General features: G+C 40.8%; 2 protein-coding genes and 1 long non-coding RNA gene across 4 annotated transcripts; 2 read left to right on the top strand and 1 right to left on the bottom strand.

Annotated features, from left to right (window-relative positions):
* Positions 1-83: 83 nt before the first annotated feature.
* On the top strand, positions 84-7,659 carry lad1 (ladinin). The gene is made up of 14 exons (XM_035644788.2): positions 84-240; positions 1,105-1,260; positions 1,800-2,082; positions 3,118-3,191; positions 4,015-4,180; positions 4,508-4,600; positions 4,880-4,923; positions 5,009-5,051; positions 5,378-5,421; positions 5,511-5,577; positions 5,669-5,803; positions 6,004-6,093; positions 6,814-6,920; positions 7,106-7,659. Exons 1-13 carry the CDS (start codon positions 203-205, stop codon positions 6,904-6,906), a joined length of 1,326 nt encoding a protein of 441 aa, XP_035500681.2. The 5' UTR covers positions 84-202; the 3' UTR covers positions 6,907-6,920; positions 7,106-7,659.
* On the bottom strand, positions 3,124-15,729 carry LOC118316725. Of its 2 annotated transcripts, none has more exons than XR_004795249.2 (5): positions 15,371-15,729; positions 10,677-10,767; positions 8,035-8,177; positions 3,919-3,961; positions 3,124-3,694 (listed from the first exon to the last, which is right to left on the bottom strand). It is a non-coding gene; the product is annotated as an uncharacterized LOC118316725 (long non-coding RNA). The 2 variants fall into 2 exon arrangements; XR_004795248.2 differs by having other exon boundaries at positions 3,126-3,694; positions 3,913-3,961.
* Positions 7,998-16,819, top strand: tnnt2a (troponin T type 2a (cardiac)). Its single transcript, XM_035644808.2, has 15 exons — positions 7,998-8,130; positions 8,242-8,311; positions 8,496-8,506; positions 8,755-8,772; positions 10,174-10,230; positions 12,361-12,396; positions 12,980-13,004; positions 13,752-13,815; positions 14,060-14,176; positions 14,286-14,363; positions 14,458-14,568; positions 14,642-14,751; positions 14,921-15,011; positions 15,123-15,163; positions 16,590-16,819. Exons 2-15 carry the CDS (start codon positions 8,277-8,279, stop codon positions 16,621-16,623), a joined length of 828 nt encoding a protein of 275 aa, XP_035500701.1. The 5' UTR covers positions 7,998-8,130; positions 8,242-8,276; the 3' UTR covers positions 16,624-16,819.
* Positions 16,820-17,212: the final 393 nt, after the last annotated feature.

Raw genomic sequence — 17,212 nt, 5'->3', positions numbered from 1 at the left:
TCTCTCTCTCTCTCTCTCAGGTGGGTCGCTTACCGTCGTGGTCATGTGACGCCAGCGGGGTAAAGGTGAACTGCTTTGTGTCTCACACTGAGTACAATTTGACTGCCGCCTTCACAGTGCCAGTCAGTCGACTTTCTTTTCTGAGAGCAAAGTGCACCTGGATACTTTTTTAAAAATACATTATTATTATTTTTAATCCAATATGTCCATCAGTCGGAAAAACTGGTCGGCTTTGTCCAGGTAAGTGAGCGTTGGGTTTTCTAAACAGAGCATGACACCTGTGGATTTTTGACACAATAGATATTATGGACTTTATGGATTGTTATGGACCTACACTGTCTTCAGTCAGTAGACTATTTAATTTGGGGCCATCATTATTATTATTATTATTACAGGCACTTCTACCTTGGTGCTGTGATGTTTGAAAAATAAATAATTAGATTATTTGTAGCCTATACTGTTTTACCCTTGAACAAATAAGTGTTTGTCCAGAGGGAACATAACATAAACTTACCACTTTTTCAAAGCAACCCATTGTATAACATATCCACAGTGTTATATTATAGTGCTGTTAATGTATATTTTATTGTTATTGTTAATCTATTGTATTCTTATGGAATCCCTCTTGAACAATTTATCCCCTTTTTATGTCTGTCTTTACTTCAATTTGTAATTCATTTAAATTTGTACTTTTTTGCTGAGTGACCCGTTTTTGTAATCCTACATTTCATTGTACCGTTAACCCGTGTTTACCTGCACATGACAAATAAAACTTAAACATGAACAAACGTGAATATCAGCACCTTGCTCCACTGTATAGTAAATTCTGTGTTTTACACAGGCTGTGCCTACTAATAGACTGACAAGTTGATAGAAAGTTTCTTAGACAATCAACCGACTTTGAAACAGTTGCTAAACAAGTATAGCAGGTTTTGCAACGGTTAACATAACCGTTACACATGAACACTATTCTGCATATGTTCTCCAGGTATTTTATATCTTGATTCTTGTCAGGCCCTTCCTATGCCCATGTCGTTTTCTGTTTTACGCCCCTACGCTTGCTGATTATGAGGTCCCATGTGTGCATTATGACTCTGCCCTCAGCCTGGCACGCCAGTGGACGATGGAGGACGAGGAGGAGGTGGAGAGGGAGAAGAGGAGAAGGGTGAAGAGCTCAGGCAGTACCGCCGACCCAGATGCACCGAGAGACGCGCCCACCAGCGACAGCCCCTTTGGGACAGACTCCCAGGGTCTCAGCAGGTTATTCTCCTGATTTAAAAAAGACATCATTTATGGATTTGTACTTTTCAGAGCTTGATTTATGGATTTATAGACGTTGCTACAGGTCTGTGCTCTGCTCTTCATCTTTCTGCAAGTTTACCTTCTGTCATTTTTACGTCTTTTACTTTTGTCTTTCTGTTTCATTCTCTCCAACCTTCATTTTCTCTCTGATGTAAGTATGTAAGAATCCATCTTCTTTGACAGTACTCATTTTTTAGTGGTTGAATTTCAGTAGCAGAGAGAGGGAGGATTATTACACTTTTGCCCCATAGCAGTGTCATCTCTATACTTTTCAAACTTTTTTTTTTTTTAAAAAACCTGACACCATGCATAGTATGTCAAGCTGTCAAAAACAGAACCAGCTGAGGACCTGGAGCAGAAGCCGTCTTCAAAGAGAGAAAGAACTGTAGAGCCTTTCATTAGGGAAACCTGATCGGTCTCAGGACTGACAGGTCCTTTCACCAATATCCATCATATATATGTATACATCGGTTACTCACGCGTGTATTCATTTCTAGTGTGGAGCAAATGCAGCTGGACTTTGTGGAGATGCTGCGAGTTCGTGATGAAAAGCGGAGGATGAGACACGTGGAGACACTGCGACGACAGAAGGAGGAGGAGGAGGATGAAGCAGAGGCTACCGGAGGAGGGGCCAGGGTGGAGATATTGGGGGACTTGGATGAGGAGCAGGGCAGTGCGTTTCCACCTGTGAAGTCCCCATCCAAACCACAAGTGCCCAAAAAAAACGCCTCTTACAGTCCCAGCGGCAGCACTGACAGCACCGGCATCACAAACAGACAAGTAAGACTGGAGTCACTCGATATATTCAGTGGAGCATTTTGTCTTTTCATTTTTAAACCTAGCGGACTTCAACGAACTACAAAGGACAACTGGGGCGATTTAAGGCTGAAATATTTGCTTCTAAATGAAAAGTACTGGACAAATGTTGCTTTTGGCCTGATGGTGGCACATTGTATAGAGTCAGAGTGATCAGGATACTTATTGTGGGAACCATGAATGTCTGTACCACATTTTAGTACAAATCTCTCAACAAAATTTCATAATAAATGCGTCCAATAGTGGTCGACTGACTGACAGGCTGATATTGCCAGACATGAAGTCGTTGAGTATGAACTGGCTCCACTGACAGACAGGTACACAGACAATCGCTCCAAAATCGAGCTGATAAATGCCTCACTGAGTCATAACACACAGCGCTACCTAACAGCAGTGTCACCCTGAAGTGAGGTTAATCACAGTCAACTGTTACTCCACACACACTGGGAGGCATGTTAATCATTTTCTAGATTCTACAGCAACAACAACTCACTAACTTCTTTCACCTCAGGGGGAGAATATTATTGTTATGTTCTGTGAATATGGAAAGACTCAAGTCAGATTATTTAATTGAATAAAGACATATAAAGAGAGAGAGAGATAATATGATGTACGTCATAGCTGCTAGTTAAAAATAACTGACATATTTTCTTTGAGGATATGAGCCTACTGTTTATTTTAAGATAGTAAAACAATTTGACGATATATATGGAAATAGTGTTCATACATTAATCTCCGGCCATTTTACTGGACCTCGACTATTCCAGTGAGTCAAATGACCATGCAAATCATCCACAAAACTTTAATCAGAAGCGCTTAGGGTCATAATTCGAAATCTATCTTTTATTACTGCTGCAGCTCTAATTCTGTGTATCGATAAAATGAGGCCATAACAGTAGAGCGTTATGTAACTCAAGGTGTGTCTCGGGTGGCTCTGTACAAAAGCCCGTACATTGTGTGCCAACTTTGAGTGTCTCCACTGTTTTTTGTCTTTGTTAGCACGAAAACGGCGAATCGCAGAGGAAAGATCCTGATCCCAAGCCGGCGTCCAACCCGGCTCGCAAGTTTGTCAGGTGAACAAGCAAGAATTTTCTGTATTCCCTTTCTCTTTTCTTTGTTGTTGCTCAGTAATTGAAAATGATCAAATATAGATCAAACGTCTTTTTTCAAGATAAGATAAAGGTTATTGATTCCACACAAGGAAATGGAGATATCTTTGGAGCAGTGAGCAATAGCAACCAAAGGGCAAGTGAAACTGATGATACTTATATGATTTAGTTTTACCAGCTTAATGTGTGCTTACAAACCAGTATATAAGAGATATTTATTTAGAGGGACACATCAAGAATCTAAATATGTCTACCAGTAAGAGAGGGCTATTTATGCAGTGTTTGATACAGTCTCACGTACATGACCTGTTTCTAATCGAGATAAATTAGCAGGTTTTGTCTAAAATATGATAACAAGACAGTGAGGTTCCTCTGGTTTCCTGTAGACTCATTTATCAGTTCGAAGAATGATGACATTCTGCTGTGACTCTGGCTCCTCCTGCCCAACTTGATTGCTGCTTGAATTTCTTGAAAAAAGAAAAGAAAAGAGGCCTGAGATTTCAGGAGCCTGTTTTATATCACTGTAGTTTGAAGATAGTTATTTGTCAGTTTGATAATGTTGTTATCATCTGTTCAATTAATTTTTGACATGTTGACCTGTGTTAATCTTAGTAATATTAATATTCCTAGAAAAGTAGAAACAGATTATGGTAGAAAAACAATATTTCAGGATGCAGTAAAAAACCTTAACTACTCTGCAGCTTTCCTCCGAGTTTGTCCTGGATCACTGGGTCCTGTGAACATGGACAGCAGACCTTTCAGTTTAATTGTGTTTCTGCTGTTGCAGTTCTGTGTCCATCTCGCTCGACAAGAGTTCCTCCGTCAGCGGGCGCACAACTCCCATGAGCCCTTGCTCTCCGACCGCCTCACCTCCGGAGCACTGGCCCTCGCCCTGCCAGAGTCCCTCTCCCAGAGGACCCCAAAGCCCCGTTCAGAACGGACACACGCAGGAGGTAGTTTAACACACAAACCCTGTCAGATGGCATCATTTACAACACAACTATCTGAGCACCATGTTTTGCTTGTCAGATGGCAGCAAAGTGCTGACGCCGCTGCTCGATAAATCAGAAAACAGCAACATCTAGCTTTAAATGAATGAAAGTCATAGTAACCAGCTAGTATAGGCTGCATAGTTGGAACCCGCAGCACTAACTGAACAGTCCCTGAAGGGCAGAAGAGATGCTCAGGGGACCGCACGTTCCTCTGACTGGGAATATTCAAATCTGATCCTATGAAGAAGTAAATTTCAACTGTATTTTTTTTTTTTTACATGACCTCAGACCAGCAACAATGGCTCTTTCTCCAACGGCAACTTTGAACAGACGACCAAACCTGCCTTTGTCAGGCAGAGTTCCAGGACTATTTCTTTCAGGGTAAACACATAAACACACACACACACACACACACACATGCATGTGGATGCAGAGGCAATGTCAGCATTAACTTTTCCCTATTTGACTGTTAAAACTAGATTCAATCTTGCATCACCTGTCAGACTTATCAGTTCGGTATAATTTCCTTGTGACGCTCAAGCGTCAGGATGACTGGTTGCTTTGTTAACACCCTAAAACATCGTCACATCAGAGAGAGGCCGATTGTGTGACGACTGTAAGGTCTGCTCACACACTTATTTTAATCTTGTTACCATGCAGATGATGAAGAAGAAAGAAGAAGAGAGCGCACCGCTGCAGAGGAGGTAAAGAAACATACTTTATTTTGAGCTGTTTTCTATTTTTCTGCCTTTGGTTAAATACAATTTTTTTTTTTTCATTTGGCTTTAGTGCGAGTGTGCGGGTGGCCACCAAGAAGTTTGAATGCAACACAGTAAGATACAATTTACTTTCACCTAATGTATAGCATCTCAATCAATCAATCAAAAACTAAATTATATATATATATATATATATATATATATATATATATATATATATATATATATATCAGTGCACTAGACTATTGGCTTTAAAGTATCACATCTGCACAATGAAAAATATATTATTTCAATATAGGTTGAGTAAAATTATGACGTGTTTAGTTGGATTGTGATTTATAGTGAATTATAACATTAAAATATTATTTGTTTTAAAGTTGCACATACAGTAGATGATTGGTAGTGTGTCTAATATTAAGTATATTTGACTTTGGACCAGGATCAAAATGAAGATGAAGACAAACCATCGTCTCTCCTGAGAGAGTGAGAGGATTTTGTGAATCTCGTCAAATTTTAGTCAAAGTAAGCGAATGCAGGAGGGTGAGTGCTAAGGTGCATTGTGCTGTGTGCAGCTCCAGACATAGGATTTCATCCAGGTCCATCCAGGAGAAGATGGAGAGACTGGCTCAGGCTGCTCAGGTCAGACTCTCACAATGCGTCATATAACTCAGCAATAGAAACATCTACATCGACTGTGACGGCGTTTTCTCTGGACTCTGTGTGTGCTCAGAAGTCAGAAGCAATGCGATCTCCAGATGTGACCCAGAGGACCCTGTTCCTGCTGGACGAGGTGTCCAGGAAGAGAGGTCTCTTTGAGAAGGAGCAGCAGGAAGAGGCCCCCACCAGCCCGGGAGTTTCCCGACAGGTACATTTATTGCTCTCAATCCACTTAATGCTCAATATTAGATGCTGTGCTGGTAATGGCAACAAAGCACATTAGTTAATATATACATTCATACTATGCCTTGATTAATGCGAATCAATTGCCGGAGCTTTAGTAACGTTACAGCTGTGCTCTGATATAACAAACGGGTTCTAATTATTTAACATCTCTGGTGTCACTAGGAATTTAGGAGCTTCAAATCTGGAATGTCGGACCGGATCAACCGCTGGCTCAACAAGAACAACCCAACTGGGCCTTCACACACCCCTACTGTATGGCCACCTATTAACCAGGCTATTTATTAACCTATTTAATATTTGTAACATGTCCCCTAAAACTCTCATGTAAAACGTTATGTAGTCTGGCAGCTAGAGGACAGTATAGTCTTTCAGTAAAATGTAACTCAATGTCCTGAGGAGGTTGGGTTTAAAAAAAAAAAATCGTTTTTCATTTTTACAGATGGAGAATGTGGTCAGGTAGCTCTCACTGGTTGTGTTCATGGGTGGAGAAGTTTAAACTCTGAACCAAACAGTTTCGGAATTAGTGCCTCATTGTTTTTAAAATGAATATTCCAACTTCCGTTAGTATTATTTATCATTCCTGATTTACATTAATAAAAAAATCCTTGAGTCAGCATTTACTCTCCTCATTGGCTTAATACTGTAATAGTTTAGTAGGATATTCAAGTTGTCTACAATAGTTCAAATAAGTCTCTAAGTCAATCACAGATCTGTTTGTTCTAACTATAAGGTATATGTCGCTAAAGCGACACAGTCCTTTCTAATATATCTGAGCAAAAACTAGATATGTTTTGTTTTATATTCTTCACAGAGAATAGTCAGAGTCATTTCAGACTGAAGCACATTTTGTTATATGCACCCTACAGATAGTTTTTTTTTTTTAAATTTCCCTTCCATCTGCTTAACTGCTGTATCAAGGGTAAATTGCCTTTTCGAAATAAGTATGATCATTTTTGTATTTTCTATTCATAGGACTTGAGACACGTGGACATCACCAGTAAGAGGGGCCTGTTTGAGAATAGAGGGGAGAACAATGTCTCAAAAGCCAGCCCTGGAAAAAAGTGAAGGACGTCCAACAGGTATAGGATGACTGTCCCACGCTGCATGTGGTAACGTAGTCATACTTCTTTGTCTGGATTTTACAATGGAAACAGTAAAAAATCCTAAGGCTGCCAGCGACTTTGACATAACTCCACATTTAAATATGAACCAAAAAGCATCGCTTCAGAACTAATTTCTTGCCTTTCTGTGCCATAATTTGTAGGATGGTGAGAGGAGATGAAGAGAACTGGAAGATTACTGAATGCCAGCGCCGACTGATTGTTTCTTCAAGCTTTGTGTGTTTGTTTTTCTTCACTGCCAAAGCACAAGGGAGGAAGACTGGAGGGTAAGAGAGAAAAAAGTTAACTGAGTTTTAGCTTCAGACGACTGGAAAAAGAAGGAATCTGCTTTTAAAGTTAGACTTCTATTATACAATTTTTGTGTTGCCTCTTTAAGTGGAACCTTACCTTTTTTTTCAAATGTTAAATTAAAGAGGAGGATGTTCAACTGAGTGAGGAACAGTAAAAAGCAAAAGTAAAGAGAGGATAAGAGGAGCGGTAGAAAAGAAAAAGGGCAGTGACATATTTTTTTGAAAACTCTTTAGCTATCCGCCTTATCTTTGTGTAATTTTTCAAGCACTTTAAACAGGTGAAGGTCTTACAGCTGATGATTCGTGTTTATTTAATTAAACTGGTTGAAATTCTGCTGTTTATTCCGTTTGTTTGTCCTTGTGGCTATTAAGCTGCCTGTCGAAGGAATAAAATGTTTTACTAAACATGTCTGCCATAAACTTCTTTTCATTGCTCACCCACACAACACGGTGACAGCACCACTTATCTCGGGGGGGGGGGGGGGGGGTTAAAGAGCTGTGTGTCTGTGTTTTGTCAGTGGCAGGGTGCCACACACGGGCAAGATAGTGTGTGAGCGCCTCGGCATGTGTTTGTGTGTGTGTGTGTGCATGAAGCATTGTCAGTGAGCAACTGTGGAATTATCTGGGTATGCTGGCCCCGCTGCAACCCACAGTCGGTCACACGGAAGGCCTTTTTTGGGAATGGTGATAATGGAGAGTACATGCTATCTAGAAAGTTTATTAATAACACGTCAGGGGGTCCTAAAGCCTCTTCCCCTGTCCCTTTGCCCCCTGAGACTCACCTCACGTTCCCGTTAGAGAGAGTGAGGACCTCTCCTCGGCAGCACACCGAGTTTCTCCATCATCTCTCTTTCTCCATCAGTCCATCTGATCTTCAGGTGAGTTTCACAGACTCCGCACACTGTAAAGCGTTGGTGTGAAGACGCTGTAAATGAAGAGAAGAGAATGTCATGATTTCCAGGCAAACTTACGGAGTGTTTACCGTTCAGATTCGCTGCTGGACACCTGAACACGCTTCGCTGCCATGTCGGACAACGAGGAAGTGGTGGAGTATGAGGAGTAGGTTGGAGCTATTTTTCATTTTCTGTTTTTTCTGCTTGAATACACATAACGTGTCCTTTGTATACGTAGAAACCCACCCTCCTCTACTGTAAAGACAGCTGTATGTAAAGTGCGGATAGACTGGTATGTATTTGTGTCTTGGATCAGAATAGTAATGCATGTATGTGTTTGGATTTCACAGGGAGGTGGAAGGTAAGAATTATTATTATTATTTCTTTTTTTTCTCCACAGGATGTAAAAGTTATCAGTTCAGGGTCCTGATGGTCGTGTCATCTTCCTGTTACTCTTTTTGCTTGTGATTAGAAGCATCAGTGGCATTGTAGCTGTGTGTTTACAAGATAAAGATAGGTACTATGAACCAGGTAGGGTTTTCATTTCTCAGTATGTGATGACATTTGTTAATTCCTTCCTGTGTGTATTTCCCTGACTGCGTCATTCAGAAGAGGAGGCCGCCGAAGGTATGGAACTCGTACGCCTTGCAGTGCAGATTTAGCTCTGACATTTGTGAACAAATTATGAATGATTTTTTTTAAGTCATAGTTCAGCAAGGTCAAATGACATTTACCTCCCAATGTGAGTGATCAACATTGTGTCTCCTGCTTGTGGTTAAACCCAGACAGCAAAACTGACCGAAACTTATAAAGGATTACAACTGAATCAGTCAATCTCTGTTTCGCTCAGCTTTAAAAGACATGTTTGCTCTTGTTGTTTTAGTCGTTATGTCATGATTGTCTGCATGTTGCTGGCTGCTCTGTGGCTGAACTAACCAGATCTGTGCTTTGCTCAGCAGAGGAGCAGGAGATAGAGGAGGAGGAGGTGGAGGAGGAGGTGGAGGAGGAGGTGGAGGAGCAGGAGGAGGAGGAGGAGGAGGAGGAGGCAGTGGAAGGTATCGCTTGGGCTTTAGGCTGACGAGATTTTAATTTTTCTTACTGCATAGACTGTAAATGTCTGTCTGATTTTGCTAACATGGAGTAAGAACCAAGAGCTGATTTCCCACCTTTAATCAAAAATGCAGAAAATGAGGCCTTTTCATTATGAATTTCTCATTTATTTATGATGAAATGTAAAGTAATGTTTGTCCTCCATATATATGACTGTCTGAGTCAGAAAGCCTCTCTTTGCAGTCAGTAATGGAGACATTTCAGGAAGTATCACCTGATGAGATTATACATATGGATCTTTGCTGCTTTGCTGTCCCTCTCTTTCTGAAATATTGACGGCAGTGTTCAGGAACTTGAGGGTGAAAGTTTGCTTTCATATTCCCTATCACATGAAATTGAAAACCACATGTGATAAGGTTCAGGGTTGAATGCACACGCACGCACGCACGCACGCACGCACGCACGCACGCACACACACACACACACACACACACACACACACACACACACACACACACACACACACACACACACACACACACACACACACACACACACACACACACACACACACACACACACACACACACACACACACACACACACACACACACACACAACTTCACCAGCTATTGAGTGCTATCTGCTTTAAATACCAGAGGACGGTAGCTCATTCTGAACTATCTCTCTGGAATGTTACCCATGGAGTTTGGACAACCTCTTATCCATCCTTCTCTGGGACACTCAAACTAACAATCTTCAAAAAAGTGTAGCCAAGCTCCTGCAACATCCTGAATGAGGAGAAAGAGAGCGACAGAGAGATACAGAGAGACAGAGAGAAACGGTTTAGAAGCTATTTTTTCGTCTCAATTCTCTCACGATAAACCTTAAGGCGATGAGTCATTTTCACTCCCTGTGTATGTCAAGATATTTGTCAAAAATGTCACTGCTTGATGTACAACTTCTTTCTTTTGCCAGAGGCGACGCAGGAAGAAGACAAACCTGCTGGAGAGGAGGAGGCCGGTGAAGAACAAGGTGAGAGGTTTTGGAAATGGAAAACATGGTTGCCAGGATTTTTAGTTTTTAATTTTGTTTTGAGCGCAGACATTCTGTAATGTGAGTCTACATGTTCACGATGATTCATTTACTGTGCCCGTAAGCATCAGACAGACAGATGGGAATCTGCTTGTTTAGTCACACTTCGCTTTGGTATGTGACCGTCTGCAGTAACTTGATGAATTCAGACATACATGCTTTCTTCAGGTCTCTGTGCCTGAGTCATAATTTACTGTCACACTCAATCTGCAATGTTCAGGCTTTTCTCTCTCTTGCTGTACCTCACATTAAAACTGCAGAGACTCATTCTCATCTATACCGTCAAAACAGCAAACACCCGACAATGCACCTGTGAAATGTCACCTAATGTGTCACACACTATGGGCGGAAGAGAGGCAGTTTTGACATGACTTGCCATGACTTACCCGGGTTTGTCGATGCAGTATTTCAGTCCGTTTATTCCCACGGTGCAGCTCTATGGATGGCAACGTCGGTCAAGTCCATCTCCAGATATCTCTATTAATAATAAATAATAACACAACTTTGTTTCTGTAGCACTTATCGGAACAAGGCTACAAAGTGCATTACAATATGCTTAGGAAAAAAACAACACACAACAAAACAATTCAAATCAAAACAAATATAAGAAATAACTGCAAAAAATGTGTCATTAAAAGTCTCTCCCATAAAAATATGTTTAAAGCAATGATTTGAAAGCAGGTTAAGTGCTGGCAGGTGTAATCTCCTGAGGCACAGAGTTCCAGAGCCTTGGGGTCCTGATGGCAAGAGCACAGTCATACTAGTCACCAGCCTTGACTGAGGAACTACTAGCAAGAGTTGATCTCAGGATATGGCTTGGAGCATATGGAGATAGTGACTATGTAATATAACTGGGGGTCAGACCACACTGAGCTTTAAAAGTTATTAAAAGGATCTTAAATTCACTCCACGCCAATGACGGTAGCCAAGAGATGGGGAGATATGGGCCCTCACCCGCTGGGTGTTGGTTCAAATGTAAGCAGCAGCATTCTGCACCAGCCGAGACGCCAAAGATCAACTGATGCATGTGAATAGTGCATTGAATTAGTCCAAGCATGAAAGCCCAAAGAGTGAACACGTTTTTCGAAGTTGGGAAAAAATATAGCTGATTTGAATTTGGCTATATTTCTGAGGTAAAAAAGGAGAAGAAGATTTGATAAGGTTACTGGCATGAGCTTCAAAATGTTGCAGTGAATCAAAAGTGATAGCGAGATTTCTGGCTGGGGATTTAATATTGCTTTCCAGTGGACCAATAAATGGCAATAGTGGCCAGGGCCAAAGATTATTATGTTCGTCATTTGTGAATTTAGCTGCATGGGTTACCTTGAAACTTAGTAGAAAGATTTGTGGTCGCCAATTGATGAATCCAACTAGCTTTTGAAATCCCTTGACTTTTACATAAGCTGCAATCGATTGAATACTTTATAGCTAAATACCTGCAAAAAGTTATATTCCCAGTCAACCTCTGCTGTACTTCTTGTTCAGTGCTAACTGGCAAATGTTAGCGTACTCGTATAGCCTACCTGTTAAACGTGTAAACATATTTAGCAGGCAGGCATATGTAGTACAAATTACACAGAGCTAAGGCAAACAGTTTCAAACAAATACGTCACTGCAAACATTGTGAGTGTGTTTGAATGTTTACATCAGCATTTCTTTTCACACAGCCGCCAGCCGTAGTCGAGTCTAGTAAAGAGCACATTCTTAGCAATCCTGCAGCTATTGTAAAATTAAAGGACTAATGCTGAAGTTTTTTATGACTTTTGTTATTTGTCGAGTGTCACTGAGAGGTCACATGCTTTGGTGAGAAACTGCTTATTATCAAGAATTGCTTCTCCAGCAATCATCTCTCACCTCTTCGGAGTGCTATTTATGATATGTCACACGCGGCCGCTTCACCTTTCGACACACCCTGACACAGACACAAGTGAACAGTATCTGATTCAGTCAGCGCTCTGTTTTGGTATCTCTTCTCTATATAGTTGTACATCACTTTGTCTGTGCCTACAAATGCACTTCGATTTGACAAATAGTCACCAACACATACAAAACCTCTTGCTTTGGTTTCAGATGAAGACGGGGAAGTGGAAGAAGGAGAAGGAGAAGGTAACACTTTCATTCTCAACTCTACCAAAATTAATCTGGCACATTCTTATTTCTACGCCTTGGAGCCGGGGCGAGAGAATTGTTTCAGATTAACCACAAACATGTACTTGAACTCACTGAAGTGATGAGATTTTGGTGGTTTGGGTCAAGGTCAATATGACCTCAAATTTTCAATCAAAAGTCTTAGGACTAGGAAGAAGTGATGACATCTTATATATAAAACATTAAAAGGTAAACTTCACAGTGAATCTGAATTTCAAAAAACACTTTTCTGAACATTATTTAACGCCATAATTCAGGAACAGAAGAGATGATTTCCTCCAACTTGACCAATTGGCAAAGTGTCTCACAAACTCACAGAAAGGTGAGGTAGTCATTTAGTTCCTCAATATGACATGCATCAGGGCGAAAGGGAGGCGGATCAACTCTCTGCCAAAATAAACTTCTAGCTATTAAGCACAGACAATTAACCCATAATCATAACTTGCTGGTATTTGTGTGTAGGATTGTGATGTAGTTTGCGTGTGCGTGCGTGCGTTCTGTACAAGCAAAATCTCTCTTTCTATGTTTTCTGTCTCTACAGAAGAGGAAACGAAACCAAAATTTAAGTGAGTAACACTCATTGATGTGCATACACACACTCACTTTCACATACACACACAAACATGATACACATATTTTTAGATTTCGTATGATTTACACTTCCAAAGTGTCCAGTGCCTTCATGAAAAATGTCGACAAATCTGCATAGACGCTCCACATTCCATCAGCACTGATTACTTTTTTCAAGGTTTCTTTAAATCCTGTGATAACTATCTTCATGATCACCATACAGATACAAGAGTGGTATCATGTTCTCATCTTACTTTTAATCCTGAACTGAACCCTTAACCTATAATCCCCCAAATGACCTCATATTACCGCTGTGCTAAATTCTGTCCCTACCCATAAATGTAGTCTTAACCCCTGTGTAACTGTAACCCTAGTTTCAATCCTGCAAATGGGTACATGGTCATATGACATAGTGAAGAATAAAGAATATGAATAGGTTAAGGCTTTAGATCTTGAGTTTAGTTCTTGAGACTTTAGTTTGTTTGAAAACAATCTTTTCTCATCTCTGTCTGTAAAAAGATATTATTATCATAATGAAGAAAAAGGTCTATATCAAAGCAAAGTATCAAACGACATAAAAGTTGCCTCTTGGCATTTGCAACATGTGCAGGCAAAGATATGCATGAATACGCTGATGGGACATTGGTCTGCATTCATTTTGACAGTGATTTGACAGTGAATTGGTTTCAAGCCAAAACTGTATACAATAACTAATTAATTTGATCACTCACTGTCCTCTCCAGGCCATTTATCATGCCGAACCTCATCCCTCCCAAGATCCCAGATGGAGAGAAGGTGGATTTTGACGTGAGTATCAGACTGGGAATCAAAACAGACAACGCCTATGTAATCACAGCATATACCTTGCATGGCTTTCTGCACAAAAACATATTATGTAACATCCCAGATTATACTGTTGTACACAGTACATGTTATGTGATGCACTTGTCAGTGTATCCTCAAATATGAGACCTATAACAAACACACTACTGTATGTGTATCCTGTCTTTTTGTAATGTGGGAAACATAGACTGAATCCCTGTTTCTGTAGGATATACATCGTAAAAGGATGGAGAAGGACCTGATGGAGCTTCAAACTTTGATCGAGGTTCACTTTGTGGGCAGAAAGAAGGAAGAAGAAGAGCTCATTCATCTCAAGGATAGGATTGTGAGTGCCTTACACTGTGGCCAACCTGCTGCAAACAGATTCACACACATTTTTTAAATAAAAAATTTCTGTTTCAAAATCTCTTTGAATGGGATCATTTGCTGTGCAGGAGAAGCGCCGCTCTGAGCGGGCAGAGCAGCACAGAATCCGCAGCGAAAGAGATAAAGAGCGTCAGAAGCGTCTTGAGGTAGAGTCCGGTTCCAGCTGCTGACATGTAATTTATGCAGCTGCCCTAGATTTCACCCCCGCTCTTTATTCCCACTCGATCAATGTTTGTCTAGGACGAAAGAACTCGTAAAGAGGAGGAGGAGGCCAAGAGGAGAGCAGACGACGATGCCAAGAAGAAGAAAACTCTGACCAGCCTCCACTTCGGAGGGTACATGCAGAAGTTGGTGGGTTGCCAAGAAGTTAATGTAGAGAAGGAGGAGGTAGACCCGAGCCATGAATTCTTTCACTTTCCCACAGACAGAGAAACGGAGTGGTAAGAGGCAGACCGAGAGAGAGAAGAAGAAGAAGATCCTGAGTGACAGACGCAAATCTCTGGACATTGAGAATTTAGGCCAGGATAAGCTCAAGTAGGTGGAGGAACATCATGTCACTATACCACACAAAGTGCTCTATAAATGAAATGTATTATTATTATTATTATTATTATGATACACATGAGGTCAGGAAAATAATCCCTCAGCACAACAGAAATGACCACAACACCATCGCAATCTCATTTTTCTTTAATTTTTACAGGGAAAAAGCTCAGGAGTTGTGGGAATGGATGAATCAGCTGGAGGCGGAGAAGTTTGACATGCAGTATCAGCTCAGCACACAGAAATATGAGGTGTGTGTGTGTGTATGTGCAAATGTTTTACAACATACACATCCTTGACGTAAGATGCATGATCTGATAGATCTAATTAATGAGACATTTGCATATTTCCTTTTTTTCCAGATTAATGTGCTGAGGAATCGTGTCAGCGATCATCAGAAAACGTGAGAATGAATTTTTTTTCCCCCCCTTTCTCATGTCACATACATTTTTCACACAGGTGCACCACTTACGTAGCCTCCCTAACAATGACAGACTTCAGGACCCTTGATATGAATGTAACTGGCAAACAGGGGGAGAATTGGCGACAGAAAATGCGTCACGTCATAAAAGCCTTCATAACATTTGATCAGTTTATGGCAGCAACTTACGGTTTGTTTCGACAGGAAGCTAACACTTGCGCCGCTCCGGGCAGGGCTTCCGTGTGATCGTAACCGTGACCAATCAGAGGCTTTGTCACAGACCAATCAGACGCTGTGCTGTCGACTGGTCGAAAAAAACAGCACCGCGTGAGAGGTCCTGAAAACAGGACCTCTCACTCCTCCTGTTTACTCCTACTACTACCACTGACACGCCTCTGTGTCACTGCAGACAGGAACTGCTTTGCAGGATGGCACAAGTGACCTTTTTGGGTTGGAAAATCATCAAAACATGTAGAAAAATGTACATAACTATTGATTTGCATTAGTAAGAATGTTTTGAATTGTTTTCCCTTATAGCCAAGGCTTCAAAGAACAGTTTCAAAAGGGAAAATCCTAATCATTGTTGTTTGGTGTGTCATTGTAATGAATGTCTGTGAGATTCAATTTCCTTTTGTTTTTTCTTTTGTATTTGTGGGCGTAAAACAATTTATACATCCATGTGATATCACTGAATCATACATATTCTGATAGCCTAGGTTGTCCTAATAAAAAAAGATATAACTTGACTGTACATTACAGGATTGAGGTTTGACAAGCATTATTACATGAGGTGACATGTCAATAGAAAAAAGTATTTGTGACTCCCTTCACTGATATTTGCACAGCCTCCAGTTTTCTTAGGAATCGCCTTGGCAAGTAAACAGAACTTTAAATGTCCCTCTAAGATTAGAGTTGATGTTAAGGTGGTTAATAATAATAATAATAATAATAATTTCCGCAGTTTGTACTCTGACCTTGACCCTGGCTGCCAAATTTTGCACAAATGCCCCTCAATGTTCAGACATAGGCCTATTTATTCAAAGTTAAGAGTTGACTTGCTCACTTGTCGATAAAAAGTAATCATCTTGTCATTCAAGTTCAAAGAATTTAGAAGATACAAGATTTACAACATGCAAGTCTGTGAGTCATACATTAAGACCATTTATTGCTTCTGGTCATTAAGCTTGTCTTTCAAAGCTCACAAGCCCCCGAGGCTCTGTTTCTCTGCTCCAAATGGGCAAGCCGGATGTGGCGTTCAGCTGTCACACCTGAAACACTACATGAAGAGTTCGTTAATGTACATTTTGGAATGGATGCTAGAGGATTGTCAGCTAAATGTGAATTGCTTTATGTGGACAAACTGGTTAGGTCTGATCTCTTCCTCATCCGTCTTATTTGTTTTCAAAAGATCCAAGAGGACCAAGAGAGGACTGAGGAAATAGATGCTGACATGATGAGTGAGCAGTGTATCCAGGAGCCCTGTCGTCTACCACCTTAATCCAAGTCCTGGCTTTTCCTGCCGCACCCCAGTCCCACCTGTTTCCCCAATAGCACCGCGCACAGTGCCAATCATAACCACCCCATAATTTGAATAGGATGCTTTGTGTTTAAGGGTGTAAATAAAACCATCTAATTTCAGTCACTTGCTTCACGCTCTTTCAGACCTTTTAGTGCAGGTGCATTTGTTTGTTCAATGGCAAACACAGGACGAGTCATCTTCTTACTCAGAAACAGGCTCTGACATGGTCCTTGGGCTAATGGCCAGACCTTGACACACACAAAAGCTCTGGCCATGTGTGTGTGTGTGTGTCACAGCCAGACTGGAGTTGTACAGCTTTTGTGCATCACTTTTCAGTATTCTTTCACTCACTCTGTAGATCTGATGTACAACAGCCTAATATCAACTGTATCTAAAATAGTGCACTGGGGATTTATGTCACACTGCATAGTGTTTTATTATGTTTCAACAGACTATGGAGACAGAGATAATTGAGCCTTTCATTACCTGTCAAGCAGCACTGCTTGCTAAAC

Source organism: Scophthalmus maximus, chromosome 3 (genome assembly GCF_022379125.1).
Source record: "Scophthalmus maximus strain ysfricsl-2021 chromosome 3, ASM2237912v1, whole genome shotgun sequence".
NCBI lineage: Eukaryota > Metazoa > Chordata > Actinopteri > Pleuronectiformes > Scophthalmidae > Scophthalmus > Scophthalmus maximus.
The sequence above is the reverse complement of the archived record's forward strand: the minus strand, read 5'-3'. Positions and strand labels throughout refer to the sequence as shown.

Bases quoted from the DNA above. Each gene is read 5' to 3' on its own strand.
- lad1 (XM_035644788.2), top strand. From the start codon at position 203: ATGTCCATCAGTCGGAAAAACTGGTCGGCTTTGTCCAG. The intron at 4,924-5,008 runs GTAAAGAAACAT...ATTTGGCTTTAG, and splicing joins AGCGCACCGCTGCAGAGGAG to TGCGAGTGTGCGGGTGGCCA. The intron at 5,578-5,668 runs GTCAGACTCTCA...GTGTGTGCTCAG, and splicing joins GACTGGCTCAGGCTGCTCAG to AAGTCAGAAGCAATGCGATC.
- tnnt2a (XM_035644808.2), top strand. From the start codon at position 8,277: ATGTCGGACAACGAGGAAGTGGTGGAGTATGAGGA. The intron at 14,177-14,285 runs GTGAGTGCCTTA...TTTGCTGTGCAG, and splicing joins TTCATCTCAAGGATAGGATT to GAGAAGCGCCGCTCTGAGCG. The intron at 14,364-14,457 runs GTAGAGTCCGGT...ATGTTTGTCTAG, and splicing joins AGCGTCAGAAGCGTCTTGAG to GACGAAAGAACTCGTAAAGA.